The sequence below is a fragment of the Empidonax traillii genome, unplaced genomic scaffold (genome assembly GCF_003031625.1).
Source record: "Empidonax traillii isolate 1590-97213 ecotype Southwest subspecies unplaced genomic scaffold, ASM303162v1 scaffold547:size421747, whole genome shotgun sequence".
NCBI classification, from domain to species: Eukaryota; Metazoa; Chordata; class Aves; order Passeriformes; family Tyrannidae; genus Empidonax; species Empidonax traillii.
The window spans coordinates 176,220-204,117 of NW_020955740.1; the positions used below are offsets into that span (position 1 = coordinate 176,220).

Genomic DNA, 27,898 nt, shown 5'->3' on the forward strand with positions numbered 1-27,898 from the left:
TCAAAAGTTAGGAAGACAATTTATTACATATTATTTTCAACATATAACTTCATCCTTCTACATTTTAAGTTGTACAACAAAAATAAGAAAAACATATTCTTCTACTTTTATTCTATAGTAGAAAGTTTAGAACTTTTAATTGCTTTCCATATAATGGATAACTATGATAAATTCTCAGTCTTTTGGTGAAACAAGTTTATCTTGACAGCAGATACACTGATTTGTTGCTCGAGATACATTAGGAAGCACTTCATTGCTACTTATTTGGTGAAACAGAGCAGAGTTAAATTCTCTGCCTTTTTTTTTTTGGGACATTGTTTATCTTCAATCCCAGTCTTTCAAAAATATCTAGGATTGTTCTGCTGTAGCCTGGTCCTTGGCAGTTAAAACCAGCTCTGTAAGGGCTGAAAAGCTTCTTATGCTGCTTGTTTCCAATCCCATCTTTTGTATCTAAAAAGATAGAGAAAAAGCATTGATTTTCTGTAAAACATGGAAAAACTCACAAATTATTCTACTTAAAACATTTAGCCAAGCATATTTTCTTCTGCATCTACATGAGGCAAAAGCTCACAACTGCAACGTATACAAATATTTGTCTTCAGCTTTGCTCAGATAAGTCTATCCAGTTAGTGTAGTGTCTTACAAGGAAATATTTCACCATCTTCTAGGCAACTTGTAACTAAAGCCAGCTGGAAGTTTTCCAGTGAAGTATTTAAAAAGAGAAACTTGGCTGTAGTTGGTTTTAATTCATTGATTTCAACTGATTTTTTTTTTCAAACTCCAAATGAGGTTTCTGGGCAAAACTTTAAAGATAAACATGAATACATCCAAGAACAGCCAACAGTATGATGGTGAAAGCATTTCAATAGGCTGCAAGAGCCTATGGTTCTAGCCTTGAACTTCCTGGGAGATGAAAACAACTCTACAAATACAGAGGTTGCTGCAAGTAATTTCTTTGCCAGGAAATCTACTGCTCTGACAATTAGAAAAATATGGCCAAGAGAAAAATAAGAGTGCACTGAAACAAAAATCTGGATTTAACTAAAACCATAATGAAACAGTTCTCAAAAGGTGTTTGCTGCTGGAACCCTTTGTAATATTCACATGTATCAAGAGATCTCCTAAACAACTATGAATGATCTATTCCAGTTCAGCTCAAATTCATAGTGCAGTGACGTTTGTGCACATAACAGGAATAAAAGAACAAAAGCTCAACCTCAGGCAAAAGCTGACAAATATTAGTTCTTGTTATTAAGATATCCCTACTTCTACCCAAATTGTCTTTGTGGTAAGTCTCATATCTGAGAAAAGCATCTGCTCACAAACAAGCAGACTTAATCTACCTGTTACAATGCATCAACAGCATCTGCTCATATACAAGACTGATGACAACTCCTTGGCAACTAATGATATGGACTTGCACTTGGAAGTTTATTTCTACGTATGATTTTCAGAAATAAATGAGTACAAAAAAGTATTCTTATACAATTTGATGCAGCTACTGCACACACTTCCTAGAATATTTTCTTTTTTTTATGTGCATTGTTATTTAGGGTTTCATATTTGGCTGAAAAGAAGTTACAGTTGTGCGGCCAACATCTTCCCAGCTCTTGGGAACAGACCCTGACTGTGCAGAAAGTCAAGGCTGGAAACACCCCGGGAGAAGGCAAACAAAAGCAGGGCCATAAAGAAGTTTCTATCAGATCTAAGGGAGGCCCCTACCCTCCGATCTGTCCACACAGTGTTTCTTCTTACAGATTCCAAGCACTAAGCAGTATCTGAATTTTGAATAGCAAGAATTACAAGCTTTGTATTTGTATAAGAAAGGACAGGAAAGCATGCACTGCTTAAGTGGTATCTACAATCACCAAGGTCTCAAATCACCTCCATTTAACAAGTGTGAAAAAAACCAAAGCAAAATCCCAAAACAGAAATCCACACCAATAAAGCTTTCAAGACCAGAATCCGAGCCTAGCTTCCCTTTCCTCTTCCATCTCATTACCTTCCAAAACCAGTAGAATTAATAAAAACCCCCCTTCTTTCTCATAACTTACTTGTTCTCCAAAATACTCAACATCTAGGGCCAGCTGCAGTCGGATTTTGTTATCATCACTCATGCCCCCATTCGTACCAACAGGGTTTGAAGTTGCAGTTCTTCTGGCTTGCTTCAACCTTTTTAGGCTCTCTTCCATTTTCTTAACAGAACTGAGCACATCAGATACAGTTTCATAATACCTAAATTAAGGAAGATTAAAGAGAAAGAAAAAATGTCCACTTTTACAGAAAAGCCTACTTCGTACACAGCACTATGTCACTGAGAAAACTGGTGAACAGTGCTGGCAGGAATAGTTTTCCTTGCAAAAAAGCTGCTTATGTTTTCATGATTATCAATTAATCAGTATTTCCATCGTTAGTTCTAGAGGTCAATCTCAAGATTACTATTCCATCTTGAAGCTCTCTTCTCATCATAACGTTTTTGACCTGCTCAAGATGTTTGTACTCAGTAGTGACCAAGGAATGCAACTGTTCAATTTTCAACAGTCTAAATCAGCCTCTATTGACACTGACTAAAATTGTTTTTACAAACAGGACAAGAATAACATCCCAACAGTCCTATTTTTAAGGAAGTTACAGGAGTGTATATGAGAGCATGCACGTGTACACCAGTCAGAAATACCTATTTCTAAAATGAAGAAACTACTCTAAGCAGGAGATTCAAGAAGCTGGCAGAAAAAGTCAGAAGAACACTAATTCTAAATCAGAAATGGTATAGATGAAATAAAACACCACTTCCCACATACTTGATTAAAGAAAGCATAGAATCAAAGAAGGTAAACAAACTGACTAAGTAACAAAAGTTCAAAAAGCCTTATGGACTGAAATCCCATGCCTTAGTGGGAAGGACATATTATCATATAAATTAAGAGATGCCCAGGACAGTGAGTTGTTAAGAATAAGTCATAAAAATAGCTAGAAGGAAAAAATACAGCAACAGTGGGAAATCAGAGGATCCATAAGAGAAGTGATCAGACTGAGCAATGTTCTACAATTTCCTAAAATGTATAACTTTCAAAGAGCCTAAGAAAACTACTACTGTTAAGAGTTAACAAAAGCTGAAAGAATCTTTCCAATGCTTACTTTTAAACAAGAAGGTAATAGAAAGCACGCAAAACTTTTAAAAGGATAATTAGATAGAGATTAGATAGATGTATGATTCTCTTACTTTTGTGTGCTTTCAGAGAGAGCACCTTCCAACCACTGATGAATCATGGCCTGCTTCAAGGTATCTTTGTATTCATTTTGCAGTCGGAAGAAGGGCTTAAGAGCACTGTCAACATAAGGTGAGGCTTTAGTTGGCACCTCCTGGTAAATGACATGGAAACAAGTTGGGGAAAAAAGAACCAGTAATTTATTTAAAGTGTCAGCATCCAATTCTAGCAGATATATAAAATGCTAAGGCTGTGCCTGAGCAATGAGATACATACTCCAATCAGGACAAGTCAATGAAGAGATCATTATACACAGGAAAGACAGCATCACAGTTATTTAGTAGTGTTACCCAGTCTGATATAATACACAACAAGGTTCAAAATTACCAAAGCTTTTTGGGAGATGCATGTGCCAGACACTCCTATTATCAGGGTAGGATCATGAATGCTCTTTCCGCTCATGCTGATTCCAGAGAAAGATGAGCACGGTCAGTGCCCAAAACAGACTATTTACAGACTTTGTTAAAATACCTACTGCTTTGTACTATACTTCACTAAATTGAAGACATGTTTCCTTCTGTTCTTATACCATTCTGCTCCCTCATTATGTTTTCTAGAAGGATGCTTAATATCCCCTCACTATCTTCTCAGCTAGTTTTGGTTGCAGAATGCATCATTTCTTCAGAGATGATCCACAAATAGCTTAGGTGAACCTCACGCACTGCAAACCTACAGAACATATTCAGGGTACACAAAATCTTTGACACCTGAAAATATCTCAGTAACCTCTTACTTAGAACTTGGCCAAGCAAAAGTCTTTGCACAATTTCTGCAAAAGACTATCCTCATACCAAATTCAGAATTCTGCTAAAAAGAAAAAATCAAAGGATTAGAACACTGAAAAATGAAGTTGCCAGAACTTAACACAACTGTAATAATGTACCTTTTCTTCCCAAGCAATATGTCTCCTGTTTATCAGCTCAGGTTTTGCACCACATAAAGCCGGTTACACTGATGGCCAAGACAGCAATGCAGTCACACTCTTGGAGTACAGAGCTCAAGCCAGGACCTCGCCTGACTTGAGGGTGGCCAGATCCTATGTGTTTGTGTTGGCACAGCATCTGCTTCAACAGCCAATGGACAACAGAGACAATGGCAGTCCACTAAATCACTATGCAGAGTACAGTAGGAAGAGAAAGCAACTGCACATCCACAGTTCTACTTCTTGCCCTTCCTTCTGCCTCAGGCCCAGGCTCTCGTCATTGTTACCCCAACCTTAAATTTTGAAAATATCCTTTTTTTTTTTCCCCTTCACCATGAAGTAAACAATAAATGACTAAATTATCTCAAGATATTTAATAGAGCTCTTGACTGTCAAGCAGATATGGACAGGCATATCTGATGATAAGAACTCACAACAGTCCTAGCAAAGGTCTTTCTGAGATTTACTTTTTCCTCTGCAACCATCACTGACCTTGTTGGTTCTCCTATATAATCTTGGAACTTCCAATGCACTCTTCAGGTACGCGAAGGAGGACTCACTGAGATCCTGGATAATCCTGTTATTCAAGGTAGGCACACAGGCTGATAGAGAAGCCTTTGAATCTTCCAAGGCTCCTATTCAAGTAAAAATGCTAAAGTTTAAACTGAGCTACCCTGCCCAATCACAACACAAATTATGTGAACCCCGCCATCCTTCCAGTCTCACTCACTCTCTAGTGTCAAATACGGGATACGCTTACCAAAATAAACACACACCAGTCATTTATAAAACATTACTTGTAACACCAACCATTCCTCGGTCAGAAACACGGATAAAGGGAAGGAATGAAAAGAGGGGTAAAGTAACATTCTCCAGGTTAAAAGTTTTTTCAGTATTACCAATGAAGCAAGGGGCTTGAATCAAAAGGCTCCGAGCTTCCAAAGAAATTGTGGCTGTGAAATTCTTTCTCTTTAAATTCTCTACAGAATGACTGGATTATGTTAACTCAGAGCTGCGACTGTCAACAGACCATTTACTGAATAGGAGATGTGCACAAACTCCTACATCTCTTATAGACTTGGACATCTACCAATAATTCTAATTTAGAGATTTAAGTGGAATTCACGACACAGAACTTCTGGCTTTGCTTGAAGACAGGGACTAATTCACTCATGCAGCTACACACCTAGCTTTAATTACTAAATTAAAATCAAACTCTGTATTTCACATAAAGAATGATTAGATGAAGAAACAAACCAAGAAGAAAAAACAAAACCAGAAACAAGCCAAAAACAAACAAACAGACAAACAAACACACACCCCCCAAACAAAAAACCAAACCAAAACAAAAACCCAGAAAAAGAAGTGGCTAAAGGACTGAATTTTTCTGTCCTCTGAAGTTAAGGTGTTTAACTATGATACTTTGATAACTCTCTGCCTTACATATCAGGCCTGATAGAGAACTATCATCTTAAAAAAAATATTTTAGTTCCGATTGGATAACAGAAAGCTTCTCCTTACTTCTTCCACAATTCTTTTAAATGTAGGAGTTTCAAGATATGAAATGAATCTTCTGGTATAAAGTCCTCACTTTCTGAGGAAGAATCCTAAAAGCACTTTGGACTCACTCAATTTTAATCATTAAATATTTTCCAGACTCAACATGTCTGTTCAAGATTGTTTCTATTTAACAATTTAAACATAAAGCAAGTTTTATTAAGTAATAAACACATTAGTCTTTTCCAATTTTCACTGTAATAATGAAACTGTGTAAGAGTTGATTTCATTTGTTTGGCAGAGGGGATGTGGGAGAAAGGGGAAAGAACCTCTAAGTTTTACCTGCAATACAAGACATATTCTTGAAGCCAATCATTTCAAGCTTTGGTTTAATCATGTCTAATATGTCAGGAATCTGAAAAAAAAAAATCCAAAAATCAAGAGAGATACGTTATAAACAATTACTTTTTCTACATCCTGCAAGTTTAAAGAGCATCAAAAGACATCTTCAATTTCTATAGTTTTACTGCAGTTCTGAGAAGCTAGTAGTAGAAGTTTACAACAGTTACAGGAATTAAGGTCTACACACTAAATCCTCTACCTTACTATTGTACTCAGAGTAGATAATTTAGAATTAACAAAATCTACCTGCAACTTACAACTTTACAAACTACAGAAATTTCAGCCTTATTGATCAAAAATACACAGAATTTGTCCCTACTGGACAAAAACTAATACAACTCTCTTCAAGATTCTGGATCATTAATCAAGCATAATCATGACGATAAAAGCTTTTTCAACTTCAAAGACTAAAACTAGAAGACATTTAAAAGAGAACATAATATTAAAGCTGAATGTTGCACTACACTCCAAGCTGCAACAGAGACTTTGCTAGAAACGGTAGAACTGGCAGAATGACATTTTGCACCAAAAAACTGCAGAAACAAATTATTTTAGGGGCAAAGTCCAGAAGCTACTGATAAAAAGTGTTTAAATATCTGAGGGGGTTTCCCTGCAATCTGCCATTCCGAGTAAGAGTAGGCCATATATTCAAGGTAGTATCTTCTATGTCAGACCACCCAAATTTTAGCATGTAAGATTTAAAAAGAACTTTATGGTACATTATTTTAAACAATTTAACGCCCTTAACAAGATTCCAAACATCAACAAAGACTCTTTTGTAAGTGAAGCACTAACCTGATCCTGGAGTTTGTCCAGATCTGCAGCAACATATACCAGTTGAGTACTAGATATGTAAGACATTGGTAGACTTTCTGGAGAAGACCCATTCCCTTGGTCCTCAGTAGGGTTGACGGTTACATAAGGTTCTTTTCTACCAACTGGCATAGATTTTTTGCTTTCCCTTGTATTCTCACTGGAAATAGGCCTTACAGAAACCTGAAACATCAAACTGAAATGTGAACCTGAGGAACAGTGAAGGCAGTTGAAGTTGGACAAACTGGAACAGTATATAAAGGATTTGTTAGTTCTCAGCATTAGAATTACACACTTTCAAGGGATACTGCCATTCACAAATTATGTACAAAACTGTATTTTAAAAACATTTTGGCGCACTACAGAGTTGGATGATTTGGAGCAAATTTGTCACTATAAAAAAGAGAGCAGTCCAGTCCTACAGCAATTTTCACCTGCACGATGTTCAAACGAACTATTGCACTGGGGAATGTGCAAGACCAAGAATTTGATCATTACCTGCCTTGCAGAAACACAGTTTATTTACATATGCTGGAGTACAAAGTCATAACCACTCACTGCTGTCATACAACTCCTTCCTCCCACCTCCTCAAGCTCTCTGCTGTCAGGCAAGTGCTTCATTGCTCTAACTGTGGTACTTACCAGTACTTTTCATGAGCTAATTTGGCTGAGAGAACTAAGTGACTGAGTTGCAAAAAAAAAGTATAAAGGCAGATCTTACTGCTGTCTTCAACTACCTAAGGGGCCTATATGGAGAAGACAGAATCAGATCAGTGACAGCGTAAGAGGCCATGGATAAGAACTGTAGCAAGGGAAATTCTGATCAAATAGGAGGAAAAAGCAATCAGTCACTGGGCTAGGGTTCCCAGGAAGGAGCAAAACCATCATCTTTGGATATACTCGAGATTCAACTTGAGGCTTTAGATAACATCATCTAAGCTGGCCCTGATTTGAGCAGGAATTAGGAAAAGATGACCCCCAGAAATCTCTTCAAATTTCAATTACTCTATCATGCTCTCTTTCTATGACACCAGAAAGAGGGGAAAACTTGTATGGCCAGGAGCAAGGAGTAAAAGAGCAAGGCACAATTTCTCCTGCTCAGAAGCAGGGCATCACTGATGTTGAGTCAGTCGCCCAGGAAATTTCTGGTTTTACATTCTCAGTACTAAACAACTAATTCAGATTATTTTACTCCTTTTTATATGCATGTTTACTTTTCGCCTGGCTCTGTTTCACAACCTCATTCACTGTATCGACAGGTAAACACAAAACCAGAAGAAAATCAAGACTGTGACTACTTCTTTCATTGGCAGAAGCAGTATTAAGCAACATGAAAGTACAGCCTTAGCAATCATCAGACAGTAACACTGCAACAGTACTAATATTTATGGTAATCATGTATTTTGCAGTGATACTTTTTATAAACCAAATTCATGAACTGGTTGAAAGTGTTCTGGTTAAAGAATATTAAGATCACAGGGAAAAAAAAAGAAAGCTTAAAAAGAGGTCACACACTTTGCTTCAAAAGGTCTCTTACTGATGGACATACCCAATCACGAAAAGCAAAAGCATGCTGGTCTCTTACCTCACTGATGAACACAGAGTAGCGTGCCAAAATCTGCAGACTGAGTTTCCACAGACGGTGTGCTAATAATGGTAAAAACATTTGATCTGACCAGCACCTCAGAAGGCTCATCCAGACCATGTGAGTGGCCAAAAGACAGTATGAGCTGCCAGCTAGAAATAATTAGGGAACATAGGTCAAGTTCCTAAGCACATTTTTAAAAGATGTAACATCAGTGTAACTGCATTATATAAGACTAAAACGAACAAACAAACAGAAGTCTCCGAAGAGACACAAAGACAGAAATTTATTAAGCATTGCCTGAAACAAACCCTTAAAATACTAGCTCCTCAATGCTTTATATTTCAAATTCCACTAAGTCTTGCTGTAGCTGTGCAGGCCAAAGCAACAAATCAGAATTTGCATGCAATAAAGGCAGAAACAGCTTGGCCAAATAATCCACTTCAGGAGATAACATTTCCAGGATAATTTTTGGCAATCTTATGAAGAAGTTATGTTAGATATGCCTGCCAGCCACAACATAATATTCCTTTAGCACTAAACTAATGCTCCTCTCACAGTTATACGAGATATTTGCTATAAATATTTATTTAAAACACAGTAGGAATATCCACATTTAAACAAAATACTTTAAAAGCCATTCACAGTAACATTTTACAGAATACAATTAAAAGGTAAGGAATGTGTTTGCAAGTTCCACACCTACGCCTTGAAGTGGTAAGATTTATGCATTTTGTCTCCATTAGGGTTGTTTTCTTCAGAATGCATGTGTGTGTGCATATACACACACACACAGATATTTATGTGGCTCTTAGCTGCCTTCTCTGAAGTTAGTATTTCTGATTAAAACATACTTCTAATGAATATATCCCCTTCCATTCTAATTCTTCCTGTGCATACCTTCTCATCTGCTCATAAATCACTGTATGTTTCCGGACCAGATAGCAACACTATAAACCAAAGCAAGCCCAAATGCTGCCAACAGACAGCCATTTTTTCCCTCTACATACTGCTGCAACAATTAAGAAAAATATGCCCCAGAAACAGAGCACAGCCTTTTGGTTGTTACTTAGAGGATGTGAAATGCTAATTTAGTTCCTTCTTGCACTGAGTGGATGGTTCCATAAGGATGTGAACGACTGCTGCCAAAAGGGGGTGTTTTTAGTAAGGAGAGTGATCACTGAACAGTACTCCCACCTTGCTATCTCTATAAAAATGTATTATATTACTTAATCAGTTAATCAGAAATCAGAATGCTCATGTGAACCACAGGATGCATGTTACTAAATACTCAACAGAGAGACAGTAACCACTGCTACTTATACCACTGATTCCTTTACAATAGGGAAAGTATATTTTGCAATAAAAGTTTACCTGGTGCTTCCTTTAGTGTATCTGAAAGTGCTTCTTCTAAGGCCCCTGCTATTTCTCTGAATCTAAGAGAAGGGAAAGTTTTGAATATTACAATTCAACAGTTGCTTAAATTGATGCCAAGACATTTTTCAATGCTTACTTCAGTATTATTTCATTGTGCTATAAATGCACATACACAGTTTTTAAATAAAGAGTTATTTTTGCCCAACTTAAATTGGGATATAAACCACAACAGCATTCAAACAGTTGAAGGGGAACCTTTGACCTTTTACAGACACATAGAAAGCTTATGCTTTTGGGAAATTGGTAAAGTCATGGTTGCAAATGTTATCAAAATGACAGCTCACAGAGAGACAAGCCCTCACCTTTTTTGATGAGTGACGTTTTCTGTTTTGTTACTGTTTTTAAACTAAAACTGAGCAAATTGACTCATACTTGCTTTAGCTGGCCTTCAGATATGTCATGTGATACTGGGGGCTTCAGCTTTCCACATGTTTGTTAAAGAACAGAAGCATAAGGTTCTGCAAACAATTCTGTACCTAATAAAAATCAATAGTTCCTCGCAGGATACCCTGACCCTCCTTTTTAAAAAAATTCACCCTTCGAAGAAGAAAAAAAAATACAATAAATCACACCTTCACAGTTTTTCATGTGAATTATAAGAGGACAAGTTATTATTAAAACCTATGAGATTTTTCCATATTTAATACATATTGGATAAACAACATAGCATTTACCTCATCTAAAAACTGCCAAGTAAGAGTTGCAAAAAATCATTCTTTAACCAGGTTTTCCCTCCAAGCACTGAAATAACTCCATCATTTTAAGCTCCCTTACAGAAAGCTCTATTTCCATTGGTTTCATAGTAACTCTGTAAACCTTTTTATCAAACTTACGAATTATGAACCTCTAGGGCTTCTCTTACAGCTTCTTAACTGTCATTTCCAGATCAGAACAGGAGCCCACCTGGCTTTCCTTATTCAAACTCCTAATGGACTAAGATGCATGTTTAGCAACTAAACGTATTTGTGAAACAGCTTCAAAACCTCATTTCTGCCTATGCACTGCCTCCACCACCAGAGCAGTGTCTTTCAGTCTTATGTTGAAAAGGATCAGGGAACAGAACAAGATTTTGAACAATGATGGAATTTTTGCTGAATGTTTCTGACACAGGGAAAAAAATTCCCCAATGTGGGGTTCACTACAGCTCCACAACCAGCTGTACTGACAAAACTGAAAGAATGGCACAGGAAGGAGTTACTGGGGCTGTTTGTGCCAGCACTGCTAAAGAAGAAATGCCTGAACATCCATCTATTCCTCAAAAGATCATTTGTAAAGGCTTTAGTGGTGGCTGATTTTTCTGGGTAATTTCTGTAACTGAAAAAAAAGAAGAAAACCCCCAAATCTTAACTATAAATATCATATTGTGAGATAATATTTCAATAAAAATCTTGTATGACTTAAAGGATGTTAATATACATCAAGTAAAAAGTGTCCCTGATATATGTAATCAATATGTCACATTATTTTCAAACTTCTGCACTAAAGAAGTCCTGGGCACTTCCAAAGATTATCAGATTATTCCAATAAAAAGCAATAATATGGTGAAAGATGAACCAGTTGCTATTATCCAACCATTTATCGAAATAGTGCACTATTTAGATTTACAGTATTCTTAGCGGAAAATGATTTTTAAAGTTTTTTAATCAATCAGAGCTCAGAAGACCTAATGGGAATCATTTTTGAACAGAAAGAATATGCTGTGGCTCCATTTCAATTTTATGAGCAAGAGTATAAAAGTTGGATCAAGTGGTCTCTTATTAGAAAAGTTGCACTTTCAGACAAAAGGGGCAGACACACAGACCTATTAATGACATATCTGTTAAAAGGTTTATAATGGCTACAGTTCCATGGACACTTTTAGTCTGAGCACTCCACACCACTACTGTAGCAAGTACTCCTGCCCTTTCCCTTGGGCCAGCAAGAGCATTTGTACAATTTAATGGTTTGGAGAAATTGGCTAGAGCTGAACATCAGCCTTTTTTTGCCCAGAGTAACAGATCCTCATCAGTTCACAGCCACGGGAACAGATGTGCAAGCAAAAAACCAAACCAGGATACCAGGTGCTGTCACTACCATTTTACAAAACACCACGAACCACCAAGACCCTGCTCCCAGCCCCATGCTCCTGTCACTTACTTTAACTCCACCACTCATAAGATTCTTGGATGGAATTTTTCAGCAGAAATGTAGATTTAACCTCGATTAAAGAAACAGCATAAATATGACTACGGTATGGTTACTGCCAATTACAGAACCATGCAATAAACAGGGCCACTCAAGTGATCCAGGCTAAAAATAAGCATCAATTTCTCTTCCCTCTTCTTTGGAAATTCTACTTCCTTCTTTTTAATTTTTCTTTTTTTTTTTTTTTTTTCTTTTTTAAAGAGGCTGTCAGAATGCTTTGGACCAAGACAGGTCACACATGGCACAATCAAGTCATAAATGGTTCTCTTCTGTTGGAGGTGAGGAAGACTATGAGAAAACAGAAACAGCATTTGCACTGTGGAAGGATCAAGGGAGAGGAGAGGTTTCATTTGATGATTGGAAGACCAGCCCTGTCCACACCACTACCTGTGATAACACCAACATTTGAGGACTTTATTGTGGTAGCCTTGTTAAAGTTATAAAACCCATTAGTAGGTTGATTCCCTTATTTTTCCTCCTCATGGACTTTTGCCTGTCAGGCATGGAAACAATCCCTCATAGGTCTGTGTACCCTGAGGTACTGACCAATCATGTTCTCCCCTTGTTAATCCCCTCCCTGTTAACACCTCCCTATGTTTATTCATGTGCCCCAAACCAATGATTGTTAGACGATTTGCATGCTCCTCCCAGTCTCCACCCTCTTTCCAGACCCTTCTCTACCTAGCCCTATAAAACCCACCATTTTATGTTAATAAAGTAGATCAGCCTTGGTTGTTTGGGTGTTCAGTACTGTTGTGTGTGCCTCTTTTCTGGGTGCGCCTTCAGGGTGAACTCAACCCTCAGCCATTGCCTTGAGCCTGTTAATATCACCTACAAGCTAGGCAAGAACCCTGTGCTGGTTCGGTCCTTTTCCCGAACCAAAACTGCAACACTCTTCCTTGCTTGAAGGCTTGCTATCCAGACTACACATAGACTACACTTTCTAAAAATACAGTTTTACATTCTATTTTGTTAATTAAAATTCTAACATTACTAGAATTAAACCAAGGCTTTCTTGTGTCTCTCTGCTCTCTTCTGGTTGCAAGGTCCGTAAAAGGTAGTGCTACAGCTACATCAGACCTGCTGGAAAAATAAGCTAAAAGTTATTATTTAGTTTGTCAGGAACAGGGAACAGTAGGGCAATTTTTGGAAGGCAATGCTACAAACCCCAGCATTTTAGAGAGTACATCCTGTGAGACCAAAAGGATGTCAGAAATATGGCTAGATCTGGAAAATGTGCAAGTTATCAAGTCCTTTAATTCTGTACTTCTAAGAAGAAAGACTTCTTCCCTCATAGTAAGTATTCCTCTAGATTTGCACAAGTAGCATCTTTCAACACACAGTTTAGTTCCAGGGATACTGGCAAAAAGGAATTTGAAACGAGAGCTCAAGACTTATTTAGATCTGTTCTATAAAGCCTTATGAGTAGTGTATCAAATCTGGTGTAACAACACAGTACCTATCGAAGAATACTTGGCTGTGACTTTCCTAAATTGCAGAAAGATATAAAACCCAGTTATATGACTTAGTAATTAAATTCTAGGTTTGATTTCTACTATGATTTGTTGACAAGTGAAACTTTGAACAGTGAGGAGATCTGACCCTAAGCCAGATCATCTTGCTGTGACTAAACTGTAAAAGAGTGAACAAAAAAATGCATACCAACCTTATTTGAAAATATACAGGCAAATTCCATTTGTTGTTAAAGCTGTGGTAAGAGGGATGAGATCTTAACCGTTTCACACTGGCCTGGGAACCACACTGTCGTTCAAATTTCCGTACAAAATCCATACTTGTAGTGTATTTCTGCAGAAAGAGGAAGTGCATTCTGATCATGCACAGGGTCCTAACAACCCAAGGAAGGCCACCACCCACTCAGCAGAACTCTTGTATCACGCTACGGTTAAGGTCGAGGTTCAGACTGGGCTGACAGCCCATCACCTAATCACACAAGGCTAAAACCCTGGATTGCAACAAAACCAAAACCAGCAAACTAGTGGGTGTTTCTCTCCAGTAAGGAAAGCTAGCATGGAACACTTCGAAAAAGCATAAAACTGTCCAAGCACAAGGAACAAGCAGAACAGATCCGAGAGATGCCGCAGTACTTCTGAGCTCAGTCACTGGCATGGAACAACAGTGCTGCACAGAACTAAGAACAGAGTCAGGTGCAGGAGACAAAGGTATACAACAAACAGAAATAATCAGGAATGAAACTCAGAAGCACACACAGCCAAACACACATGAGAATGGAAGCATTCTCTTCCATATAATACAGGACCTGTATTATAAGAATTTCTAGATCTGTTTCCCTAAAAATGTTTTGCAAATACCAAATATGCGCAGAAGAACTTCAAACAATTTCAGACAAACGAACTTCATCTAGTGTATACTTCTAATAACGTATTTACAAATAGTATTAAGTTGGTTGCAAGGAAAAAAAAATTATGTTAATCCCCAAATGCACTGTGGACTTACTCTCAAGAGTAACTTATTAATGCACTGAAAATAATGGAATAATTAATTAAACCATGCACAAAGCAGAAAGCTAAATATTTGACTGAAAACTAGCAGCAAAAATAGTACAAAACAAAGTTATTTCACATAAAATAGATCTTGCTAAGAGAACACAAAGTTCATGTAAATAAATTTCAAATCAAAATACAGCTACAGTTAAAATTACTTCTGTGGAATGAAAACCAGTTTGGTTTCTGTGCAAGTTTCTTCTATTTAAAAATATAGGAATCAGCCATAAAACCTATCACACATTCTTATTAAGCCACCGCTGAATTAATGAAATAAGTCTGACCGAATCTCTCAGTGCTTCTGACTTCACTGCAGTAAGAGCAGCAGCAGGGCTGTAGCAGCAAGGCTTTTACATGATCCAGAGCACTATGGGAGTGATGTGATTTTGCCTCTTATGAAGCAGCAGAACATTGTAAGGAGTAGTACTCTGAAAAATGCACACAAAAGCTTTTAGGTAAGTACTTTACTGCTAACCTGGCTGTATTTATAACACAGTGGACCTATAAAAGGTTCGGGAGTTAGATCCAGAATGAATGACAAGATTAGTGCTCTTTCAGGCCTCCTTTTTAGATAACAAACCCAGCACTGTAAAAAGGTAAAAAAATCTGTTAATGCTCTGCTATCTTAAACCAGAGATATAAATCAAACACTCTGTAAAGACCTAGCACTTTCAAAATAGAAGACAACTCTAGCTATTGATACTATTATGTCCAGGAGATCTGCGAGATTGGTTCCCATTTCAGCTTCTAGGATTGGATTGTTAACTGCACAGTTACTTAAACTGGGAACCAAAGTGGAGCAATATTCAAACACAGGAACCCAAACTTAATCTCAAATGAATGTTTAGGGATAAAAGAAGTATTCTTTTCAAATGCCTGTAAATCTACAAATCTGACTGAGAAATAAGGGCACATCAACCTGAAACAATTTAAAAAAATCCAAATCTCAACCCTGCACATATAGTTATTTTAACATACATACTTAACACTGCCAGTCCACTCCCCTCTCTCCTCTACATCTAAAAACCTAAGAGGTAATACTGCATATTCAAACTTTTCAGCATTGAACCTATACACATAAACATATACAAACAAACCTGGTGAAAGACAGTATTTCTATCAACCTAGAAAACAGAGATAGATAACTGTCTAAAATCTGTGTTGCATTACTTGGCTCATGAGCAGTGCAAAAACAATTTTAAAGGTTTTTTTTTCTCCCTCTTAACTCAGAACTATTAGTTTTCAGATAGGTATAATGGCATTTTTACACTGAGCATTTCAACTTCATATTGATTTTTAGGTAAAATATTTTAATTATTTTAATGCCTCTGAGTCACTTAAGTAGTCAAAAGCAGTCTGGAAGTACTTTAGATTTATTACTACATGATTTACCTGAAAGTCATGGGTGGATGTTGGGTTTTTTATGGTTTTTTTTGGATAGCAGGTTGTTTTTTAAAATAACACAATGCCATTTTTCATCAACATAAGAGTAATAAAAGATGACAGACTTACAAGCAAACCCAGCTTTTCTGAAGCTAAAATACATTCCTGTGTAAACCATGCAGCACAGAACACCAAAAGGCTCATGACTTGCAGCATGCAGGGCATTACGTGAAAGCTTGAATAGTAACTGAAGCTTTATGGTAAACTATTGTCATGAGGGAGGGAGAACACACTATAATGTCATTTGCACGGCGACTTTCTTCAACATCCATTTAATTTGCTTCTTATTCAGAGCCAGCTCTGCAGACATTTACTGTCAAGTCTGCCTGCTTTCAATTATTCAATCTATCTGTAAAAAACAGGTCTTAAATTCCAAGAAAAAAAGTAAGTATTTAGTAAAAGTGGTTTTGCATGAACACAGGAAGAATCACGTGCCTTGTAAACCTCTACCTTTTAGGTGACTTGTGTTTCTAATCACATAATCTGCAGTACTGTAGGAGAGCAAAAGCTAAAACAAGCAAGCGAAACAAGGAAATGTTTTAACCTTTCCCTAGTACAGAAAAAATTGTAACCCAGGTACTTAATTAACATGATAGTCCTTGCTATACAGAAGTCCCAGACTTGGGTGAACACTGGAGTCGTCCACTCCCACCTTCAGTTATGCTGCAGTTTTACAATTACGAAAGAACATCTATTCCCAAAACAAATATTAATTCACATGACTAAACGGCTTCTAATAACCTCTCCATGAGCTTTTCTGACAAACTTCAGGGGAGAATTAATTCCTGTAAAAACTGAATCAAGTGATTTGAGATAACCTCTTCTTTGAAGCCATGCAACAACATGAACATACACAAAAAAAGCAGAGGGAAAAAAACTAGAGAACATGACTCATTCAGTTATTGTGTGTGTCAAAGAAATCAGAAACGGAAAAAAATAAAATTAATTACCTCATGAAACACATCTGGGTTTCCAGGGTTAAAGAGTGATGGCAATTTCTCTTCCAAACCGCGTACTATTTCTGGCCACACTGAATTCACTAAGAAATCATATCCAGGAACAATATCTGCTTTTGCACTGAAAACAAATTGCAATTATTCCATGGTTGTATTTTATCACCAGGTTTCTATTTGGAGGTAGGGATATTTAAAAAAATACATGCACTCACTAGACAAAATGTAATTAAATTTTTTTACATAGTTATGCAGATTCCCTTAAACTATTCTTCCTGTGAGTTTTCTTATCCAATTCCATAGTCTCATCAAATCCAAGGTAATTTTTTTATAACTCTCAAAGTGTTTTAAAAAATTTATCAATTACATATCTTGCAAGTGTGTTCTGGAAAGTGAGGACATTGCAGCTAAGAACTACCAAGTAAAAGTAATGTGACTAATGCAATGAAAAGAACCAGAACATTTTCCTCATTGTTCCAGGCTGTATTTATATGTGGTTTTGTGTTCAAAGCAAAAGATTAAAAGTTACCCTGATTATGAAAACGTATAAATTGAGAGCAAAAGAGATAAAAGCATTCAATTCCAGTTCAGTACACCATAGTGCAAAATAGAAACATTCCATTATTAAAAAGAAAGATTAAAACTTGCTGAGGGATTAAAAGAATTGAAATGTTACTAAAACTTCAGTCATAAAAAGCCCAGCAATGGATGACTAATTAGAAAAGTAATTCTGCAGTCCCTAGGGGCTACATCCATAGTTCTGCTAATTTTAGCAGTCTAGTATTTAACCAGCCTGCAAACAGATGAATAAATGGATACAATTCAGTAGATCTGAATTATTTAAACTTAAAATGGGCAATTTAATTGCATAAGGAATTAAGCACTTTTTGAGGAGACTGTGTAAGCACAAATCAATTAAACCTATAGTTTCAGTAAATGCAATAAATCAGTCAAGCCTTTGGGGATCATCCCCTCTTTTCTGATGTGCAGTAACAATAACTTTTGAACCTATATTTTTAATAGCTTTATTATGCTCTTCTTGGATGAATTGAACAATCATATTTAATGGGTTCAAAACAAGAAGTTATTTGACACATTGCATTATGAACTGGACTCACTTCTACTACTGAAATACGGATTGTGTTTCCTCCCTCTGAAGGTCTGGGCCACAGCACCAAGAAAGTGTTCACTGTTTTGTTTCGAAAAACACAGACATGACAGAGAAATCAACCTTGACTATGAATCTTCAGAAAAGGCCACATAAGTCATTAGTGCGTGAGAGCTAATAATGCAAAGCATTTCAAAATTACTTGTTGTAATTTCAGTGCAACTGAGAGAAACCCCCAAGATATTCACCTCGAAATAGCTCCCCCTGTTACTTCACGCAAGAGACGGCAATGATGAGGAACAAACTCCAGCAGTCTATTGTACATAGCCTGAAGGCCGTTAGGATGAGATTGCACATACTGTTCCACAATCACCTGTTGGGAAGAGTTCAGTGTTAAACATCAGAAAAGTGAATATAGAATGCTGTAATGCAAGACTCACGGTTACTTACTCAAAACTCCTAATACTATAAACTCAAATGTTTGGAGATAGTAATCAGTATATTACTTTTCAATGTTATAGTTTCCAAGTACAACTTGCCAGCTTGAATTATTACTTCCTTTAATGCAGCACTCTTACTGCCAAGACTAGGCCCAAGAACGGGGATGTGCTCTTTGCTTTTGAATGTTAGTCACCGTGTCTGTCTCCCAACCCCCTGCCACATCAATGCCACCTGAAGCAGACTGTGAAATTAAACAGGTGACTGGCAAAAGCTAATCAAGCCTCAGAATAAAGTAAAAAATTTCTTCTAAATGCAGAGGTTGTTGGTCCAATCCCAAATATAGGCAAGCCAAAGCAAAAAAACTTCCGTGACAAAGCTAAGCCTTTAATGCAGCTGGCAAAGCAGTTTGTCTGGACAGTACCTCATGTCCAGTGAAAAGGGATAATCTCTGCCATAAAGAGAAGGCAGACAGTAGTTGGACAACAAAGGAAAAGAACAATAGCTTGTTTCTTGGTATTCTTCCACCTGTCTGAACGCTTTTGCCTCCTGCTGCATAAACAAGCAGAATGGTGCAAAAGTGGTGAAAGAACGGACACTGAGAAAACCAAGGGGAAAACGACCTATCCTCCACTGTAGCAGTTGCTACAGCATTAGCAAGCACCCAATGGAAGCCTGTCCTTAAGGGGATGGGTTTGGCTTTTTTATTCCTCAGCCCAAGAAAAAAACTAGATAAGGAGAAAAATCCCAACTGGATAAAACCTGAATTTGGTGACAGGAAGGTAAGAGAATTATTCCATCTTTTTTTTCTTAAATAGCAACAACAAATTGACATTTTGTCAGGTCTCAGTTCTCCTGCTCTGTCCACAAAGATATTTTGAAGCTGCTAACGAAAGTTGGAGGTTAACACAAAAAATAAGCACATTTACAAATCAGTTGGCATTTTTTACCTTATCTTACCTCATCTACATAAGGCTTTACAAGCACTTGACCAACTAATGCCTCTGCATCTCGTGTTTTATCAATTGTTGCATAAGTGCGAAGACAGTGGCGTATTATGTCAACATTTGAAGTTTGAAGGCCTTCCAAGAGCAGCCCTTCCAGAGACTGCTGCAACATAGCTGTTATTCCAGCTATACGCTATGAAGGGAAAAAAAATACAGCAATAAAAAAACAAAAGCAAAGCTTTGTCATCATTGTTGAAGTAAGTTTGTCTAGAAATACCTAACTCAGCTTTCCACTTTCATTTGAAAGGTGCCAAAGTTTTTACAACTGCCAGTTAATGAGCATTAACACAGGCTTAATGCATTACTGATGCTATTTAAAAACAGTGTTTATTATAATAAGGTTAAAGGCAATTATTTTCCTCTATATGTTGTAAGTTACGTGGTAACTTATCTAAGGTCCGTTTAATTCTGAGGAAATAGGTGAATAATTGTTCCTTGTTCAACTGAACCACTGTGCGTGACAATAAACAGAAGACTTACAATAAGTGACCAGAGATCACAACTGTAGCGTTTATCCCTCATTGTCAGAGACTAAAAAGATAGTGTGTTCCCAAAATTACTTGTCAAATTACTGCAAACCAAAGACACTGAGTGACACTACCTTAAAACTAGAAGGGTTCAATCTACATACAGTGTCCCTTTTGCTAAGCATTTTTCCTGATCTCCTGATACATCTTTCCCACTAGATCCAACTCATTGCTACACTACCTGCAGATACACTCCGGCCCAAGATGGTCCTTACAACTCCGTATTTGATGCAAATTCAGCAACGCAAATTAATATAGTCTCAGCTGAACTATCAATTTAATCAAAAGAATTTCTTCTCTGCCTTTTTACATGCTGTATTGTGTCCATCCGTCCTGAAATGATTCCAAAGAATTTGTACTGAACATGCAAAGTCAGTAATCCAATCACTGACTAGTCGTAAAACCTACATCCTGATGACCCTTAACAGGTATAGGACAAAAGTCCTGACCAGCATCATTAAGGAAGTGACATGACAAATATTCTCCCACCATGTACACTACTCTGCTGCTCGCCCTTACTCGTGTTATTATCCAAGTTTGGTAACTCAATGGTCAGAACAGTCCTGTAAACTGTCTATGAATCAACATGGTACCAATGGACATCTTGAGCTGAGACAAGTTCATACTGCCAATAGGAACATAGTGGAAAAACTGGAACTATGAACTACCTTACTAGCTCAAAAGCCATCAAAAATGACACCTCTATGCTAATCAGCTTAAAGCATTACCCCATTTCCATATTCCTACCTGCCTTTAATAACCAGTTTTAATCTGTTGAATGGATAGAAGAAAAAACCTCACCAAAACATCAATTAATTTTTTACATTAGATAATTATTACAAACAGGATATTGTGGAGATTAGTATACTGGTCTGAATGGCCAGAGTAATTAAATGAAAAGACAAGCTTGAATATATTCCATTCTGTAGGCACATTCCATTTATATTCTGGTCTGTATGCTGCAGCTAACAAAACCAACATAAATCTCCAGAATGAGGCCTCAATATCAGTAAGCAGAAGAACTGCAAGATACATTAGGCTGACAGAAATCTCTGCCGTATTTCCTACTCCTGTTCTAAGTAATTTATCCTAAAGAAGTTAGCAAACATGGCATAAATCCTCAGAGAAAAGCAACAGTTCTAGTCAACTGATAAAAATGACCTCATGAAACCTGTTTTCCCCATAAATTAATTCAATAAAATTCTGTGGAAACAGGCATTTGTCTTCCAATTATATCGTTGTGCTTGACTCTACAAGTGTTAAGCTTGGCTATTGTGTAATACTTACTGGTCTCACTTTGTCCAAAAGGGGCATTCCTTTGCTTTGTACTGCATGAAATTGTAGTTGATTAAATTCTGTGGCAATTCTCTCTAAAACTTGTCCAGTTAAAAGCGGACTAGAAGACACATGATACAAAACGAGAATACACAGTTAGATCCTTTCAAATCAACTCACTTTCACCTGTAGCAGACAGATAGTACTCTCCCTCAATTTTTGTGGTTTAATCTAAATATTTTGAACTCTAATAGGTACTACTACACTTACTGTGATCATGCAATAATGATCTGGAACACACTACATGACTAAAGTTGTTTTCCAGCTACCAACATATGAAGTGGGTGAAGCACAAGCACAGAGGAACATAAGCTCTTGCCTCAGCAGTAAGAAGCACTGTTTTCTAAATGGCAGTTTTGTTTATCACATGAAACTCAGCCTTAAGAGAGCTCACAAACTGCATTAAGTGACTTTAACCATCCAGATTTGTTTCTTATTTCCCCTTTCTGTCATACAGTAAAACTAATGACAGTTATCTCCAGAGAAACAGTCCTACAGTCTACACAGCCCCAATAACGAGCCAAATTTTCAGCCATTCGAGTTCCATCTTGCTTGCAAACACGATTCTGCAAAATGCCTCACTGTGACCGAAAACATCTGCTTATGCTTTGTCCCTCTAGGTATCAATATATTTTTCTGTACAGCTCACCCCCACCATGTGATCCAGCACAATAAACTGAAGTGACAGTCTTACACTGTCTCTTCCCTCTAGCTGAAGTTGCACTTGCATCCCAGTCAAGCATTTCAAGGGCATGACTGGTACATCAGTTCCAAATTGGCTGAAAGACATCTTCCATTCCTCAGCAAAAGCAGAGGGAGAGGTCTGACTGGAATTTGTCACAAACCTTCCTTGTACCATAAGTATTACACGTTTGCCTTGCCTGCCTTTGGCTTTCTTGCAGCAGTCCTTTTGGCTATACATAAAAAGGGAAAACAAAAAAAGCTATTTTCTGTTTCACTTCCAAATGATATTGGAATAAACCGTACTGCAGAGAGTATTTCAGACATGACAAAATTAGTAACATCCAAGGAAAAAACCTAGAATTATTGCACCAACTTCAAAAAGGTTGCTTACTGAAAGCAACTGGAACTCTGGAGTCTGAGTTACATGTTCTGTGAACGATGAGTTGGCAGAAGACTAAAACCTAGAAAATTACAGTCATTTATTCCATCAGTTACATTTCTACAGACATAGCCTAATGCCTGCAAAGTCACCTTCAGCAACACCATGAAATTCAGTTAGTCCCATCAATTACAAATAAAACTGAACATTACATATTTTTTACCTGTTTCCCTCTAATGAGGACAATTCTTTAGTGCCTTGGGAATGCAGAATCTTCTCAATTTTCTCAACAGACTGGATAACATGAATAAGTCTCAGGACACACATCTGTAATTAAAGAAAGATTTTTCACGTCTGACACCAGTCCCAACTGACATCACCTAAAGAAGACATCTTGGATGGTTTCTTAGTTCTTTGGGGTTTTTTTCCTGGTGTAAGTTTTCTCCTTTCATCTTAATACTTGAGTCATGTCTCAGCTGAAGTATTGCTCACATAAGTCCATAAAACCCCAAAAACAAATGTTTGTCATGGACCTAAGAAAACTTTTCTTATCCCTGATTTTTTTCAAAGCTAAGCACAGAGACAAATGTTAGTGTGTCCCCTGCCCTATAAAAATTAAACAGATGTATTTCAATTCCACTCATAATAAGTTTATATACTACTACAGTCAGAAACAAGAACAATTGTAATTTAAAAAAAAATATCCAACTAAATCAAACGTTATTTTGGGAAACTAAAGTAAAATAAAGACTCATGATCAATTAGGTGCTGTTAAAAATTAAGTCTGTCCTCAAAAATGTCAATATATTTTTAGGAGTACACAATCCTGCACAGTGTGCACCCAGATAGCCTAAAACTTTATAAATTTCATTTTCTGTGGGTTAATGGCAAAACCAAATTCATCCTAAGGATGACCTTTTCAAGGTAATAATTTATCTGCTGTACCTTTTTTCTTCTAATATCTTCTTGTTTAGTCATCCGGTCATCTACTGCTTGAATTCCTTCACTGACACATGACTTAAGACTCTGTGAGAGAAAAAGTCAGTATGTAAAGCTGCCTTCCCACTTAAGGCTTGAAGAAAACCTTAACTCAAAAACCTAAACTTGAAACAGAACACAGATTAAGGTATTGCCACCACAAGTATAATTATTTCTTCCAGAAGTTTTTTTTTTACTACCTTAGAGAGATAAAATGACCTTTCACTTTAGGAAAACAGAAAATAAACCCACTGCATTACGTCTTGAAACTGAAGACTTAAATCAGTTTCAAATAGTCTTTTTTCACATAATAAGGAATTCTCTACCCTAACTGACCCTTTTTTCTGTTTTAGTCATCATGACTGTGGTATTTTGAAGGTACATTTATGCAGCAAACATCCCTTTGAAGTGGCTGGCAAGATGATCAAAAATTGCCCCCTGCTATAAAGCCCAAGTCACTGGTGGAAGAGCCAGAGTAAGACTCACCTTCAAGAGGGTGACGTTTTATAGTTAAACCACAGGACTGAGCAAAGAAAGTCCTTAAAGGGACTGCGTCGCATCTGAATTATCTATTATCATCTTCAAGTTACTCAAATATTAAAACAGTTTCGAGATATCACCATAGACTTGTCTTGCAAGAGTCCACTCACTTGTCATGTTTAAGGAATCGTTTATCCCTTGGATGAAATGTGCTATTGAAAACATAAATTTATTGCTACAACAATTGCTTGAAAACACAATGCTGCTCCTACTACCACTCTCAGTCATCAATTTTCAAGAAGTTTATCATAACAAGTATTAACTTGAGTAAAATATGTTCTGTACATCATATGAAAGTGAGTTGAAGTTTGCCAAGCTGTCTACAATGATTGTTTTGAACATACCATAACTTCTTCCCTCAGTTGTCCCAAGGGTACAGAAAGCTGATGAAGTGCCTTGTCCATGCCAACCTAAAGAAATTACCATTAACACATTTATGACTTTTTCAGTAAGTTCATACATGAATTACTGACAAAGCCTGTCATTTTACAGATGCTGAAAGAGAACTGGGAAAACACACCTCTCCCTATAATCTTCAGTTTTAAATTCAACATAAAAATATGTTATCTCAAATACAGGCATAAAACTATCAGGCTGCTTGTCACATAAAGACAAAAGTTAAACAAAATTTCCACCTACAGAAATTTTTCCTCCTCAAAAAATGTTATATCTCAGTCTTTGAACCTATACAATTGGAACAATTAAAATTTGCAGTCAAGTAGGTTGGATTTGGGTTCTTTTAAGATATTTTGGCTATACAAAAAAATTTAAAGGTTCTTAAAGGATCCTTCAGAACAGCCTTCCTTGTATCACCACTATACTATTTTAACAATTTATTTCCTTTAATTTTAGAACTGCTGATAGTTTGAAACAAAGTTTACCCTGAATCTAACTTCCTAATGAATCAGTTTTTCAAGACAAAAAGCATATATATAAAACATTTATTACAGGCCAAGAGCAATTTTGTACAGTAGTTACAGGAACAGTCAGTCAGTTTCTCTCAGTAGAAGCGCTCACAGTTTAAGATGTCTTAAATCTAACAATGCCAAAATAAAAGCCATATACTCTCCGTGTGAAAAATAAAAATCCCACTGAACCACATCAAGTCCGAACTATGCAGTACAACTAATAACACTTACTAGATTTGTTGAGAGATTAACAAAATCTGCATAGTCCTTATTTATGAGTTCTACCATAGCAGTTTTTAGGAGTTTGTAATAGAGCTCCAGATCCTCCCTGAGCTCTTCCAACTGCACACGTTTCCTGCAATCTGACACAAAATGATCAACATCGAAATCCGCCTGAAAGTCAAACAGGAAAGAGAGAAGGATGTAAGTAAACAGCTCACACGGGGAACACACCCAAAATAAACACAGCTCCATGTGCCAGTGAGTTTGCCGAACTAAAGCTCTAGGGGGCAAAAGGCTTCTTAACCCAGTAGTTTCCAAAGTTCCAAATTCTCGGCCTTTAAGCTAAGAAGCACAGAAGGTCTTGGGACAGAGTACCTAGAGACGAGCTCACCAAAATACAGGGCGTATATTCCCTACATAGACTTTTAAAAACCCAAACAAACCACAAAACAACGACCAACCAAAACTGGAAATTCAGAATTAAGAAATGCTGTAAGCTCCCCAAGCAGTGAGGCCTTTCGGTCCCGCCAGACTCGGAGCCCAGCCCTGCCTGGACACGGCCGCATCCCGGATCCCTTGTCAGTGACACAGTCGGCATTCCCGAGGCCCGAGGCCGGGGGAAGAGCCGTGGCGGAGCTGCAAGATCCCGACCAAGGCTCCGAGACCCTCTCCACCCGGAGGGGACCCGCCAGCCCCCTCCTCAGGCCACTCCACGTCCCTCCGCAACCCGTCAGCCTCGGCGGCCCCCACCCACCTTCATGAACTCGTCCTTGTCAAAACACAGGTTCTCGGGGCCCCGCGGCAGATTCATCTTTCTCGCCTCCATGCCCGGCCCGGCCCGGCCCGGCCCAGGGCGGCAGCACCGCCCCCTCGGCCAGCGCGGCACCAGCGATCCGCCGTGCCACCGGCAGCGCCCCCTGCGCGGCTCCGAGCGGCACTGCGGGCGGCGTGTGAGGCACGGCGGGTTAAAGCCGGCCCAGCCAGTCTCCTCGGGGGGAAGTTAAAGGATCACGGAATCCTAAAGCTTGGAAAAGATCTCTGAGGTCATCGAGTCCAACCTGTGACCGAACACCGCCTTGTCAACTAGACCACAGCACTAAGCGCCGCATCCAGTCTTCCTGTAATCACCTTCGTTGACTGTGGCTCCGCTAACTCCCTGGGCAGGCCATTCCAATATCTGATCACCCTCTCTGTGAAGAAACTCTTCTTAATGTCCAGCCTAAACCTCCCTGGCACAGTTTAAGACTATGTCCTCTCACACTGTCACTAGTTGCCTGGGAGAAGAGACCTACGCCCACCTGGCTACACCCTCCTTTCAGGTAGTTTTAGGGAGTGATAAGATCCCCCCTGAACCTTTTCTGCTCCAGGCTAAACAACCGCAGCTCCCTCAGCCGATAGGACTCGTGCTCCAGACCTTTCACAAGCTTCATTGCCCTTCTCTGGCCATGCTCCCAAACCTCAATGTGCTTCCTAAGTTGAGGGGCTCAGAGCTGGACACAGTACTCAAAGCACAGCCTCACCAGTGCCAAGCTCAGGGGCAGAATCCCTTCCCTGATTGTGCTGGCCACACTATTGCTGATGCAGGCCAGGATGCCAATGCCTTCTTGGTCACTTGGGCACGCTGCTGCCTCATATTCAGCTGCTGTCAACAGGACCCCCGGGTCCTTCCCTGCTGGGCCACTTTCCAGCCACTCTTCCCCTAGCCTGGAGCGCTGCACGGGATTGTTATAACCAGTAGGACCCGGCACTTGGTTTTGTTGAACCTCATGCTGTTGATCTTGGCCCATTTATTCAACCTGCCCAGATCCCCTTGCAGAGCCTTCCTACCCTCCAGCAGATCAACATTCACACCTGATTTTGTGTCCCATGAGTTTACTAAGGGTAGGCTTGATCCCCTCATCCAGATCATCCAGTAGCACTATCCCTGTAACCCATAAACCACCAAACCGTGTCACCAAGGACCAGATCCGGATGCCTCCAGGAATGGTCACCATCACCTTGCTGGGCAATGCCTGACTACCCTAATAGTAAAAAATCTTTTTCTAATATCTAATCTGAATCTCCCCTGTCTCAGCCTGAGGCTATTTCCTCTACTCCTCTCACTGCAGATGTGGTAGGAGAGACTAAAAACTCCTTTCAGGTAGTTGTAGAAAGCAATGAGGTTTCCCCTCAGCATCCTCCTCTCTAAGCTAAACTAATCCATCCTTCTTCATAAGAGATGTTTTCTAGACCCTTCATGAGCCTTGTCCTTCTCTGGGCACTCTAGAACATTCATATCCTTGAATGGTTTGGGTTGAAGGGACCTTAAAGATCCCCAAGTTTCAACCCTTCTGCCATGGGCAGGGACACTTTCCACTAGACCAGGTTGCTCAGAGCTCCATCCAACCTGGCCTTGAACACTTCCAGGGACAGGGCACCCACAACTTCTCCGGGCAGTCTGCTCCAGTGCCTCACCACCTTCACAGTAAAGAACTTCTTCCTGATATCTGACCTAAACCTATGGTTCTTGTCACCCTGAGATGTCAGGGTAGCTGAGCTGTGCTGCTGAGGTACATGCCTGGTGCCCCCACAGTGGGCACCAAGTACATGAAACCAACCCAAGTCATGTAAAGCTGGAGGGGCCAGCCATCAGAGCCCATGGCACAAGCCATGGAGACCCAGGGCTGCGGAGGTAGGAAGGGACTCTAGTGGATGGGACAGTGCAGCTCCCTGGCCCTGAGCAGGGTCACCCAGATCTGATGGCAC

At 38.6% G+C, this 27,898-nt stretch overlaps 1 protein-coding gene across 2 annotated transcripts; it reads right to left on the bottom strand.

The window, feature by feature from the left end:
• On the bottom strand, positions 1–26,031 carry COG2 (component of oligomeric golgi complex 2). 2 transcript variants are annotated; one of them, XM_027897541.1, is made up of 18 exons: positions 25,908–26,031; positions 25,163–25,324; positions 24,368–24,433; positions 23,451–23,531; positions 22,729–22,832; positions 21,395–21,503; positions 19,534–19,713; positions 18,384–18,508; positions 17,025–17,151; positions 13,776–13,915; positions 9,863–9,924; positions 8,489–8,640; positions 6,886–7,086; positions 6,031–6,103; positions 4,684–4,826; positions 3,224–3,363; positions 2,055–2,235; positions 1–450 (listed from the first exon to the last, which is right to left on the bottom strand). In XM_027897541.1, the coding sequence occupies exons 1-18, from the start codon at positions 25,977–25,979 to the stop codon at positions 349–351; spliced, it is 2,220 nt and encodes a 739-aa protein (XP_027753342.1). In that variant the 5' UTR covers positions 25,980–26,031; the 3' UTR covers positions 1–348. The 2 variants fall into 2 exon arrangements, with proteins under 2 accessions (XP_027753342.1, XP_027753343.1); XM_027897542.1 differs by lacking the exons at positions 24,368–24,433; positions 25,163–25,324; positions 25,908–26,031 and having other exon boundaries at positions 22,729–22,834; positions 23,452–23,531.
• Between the last annotated feature and the right edge of the window lie 1,867 nt (positions 26,032–27,898).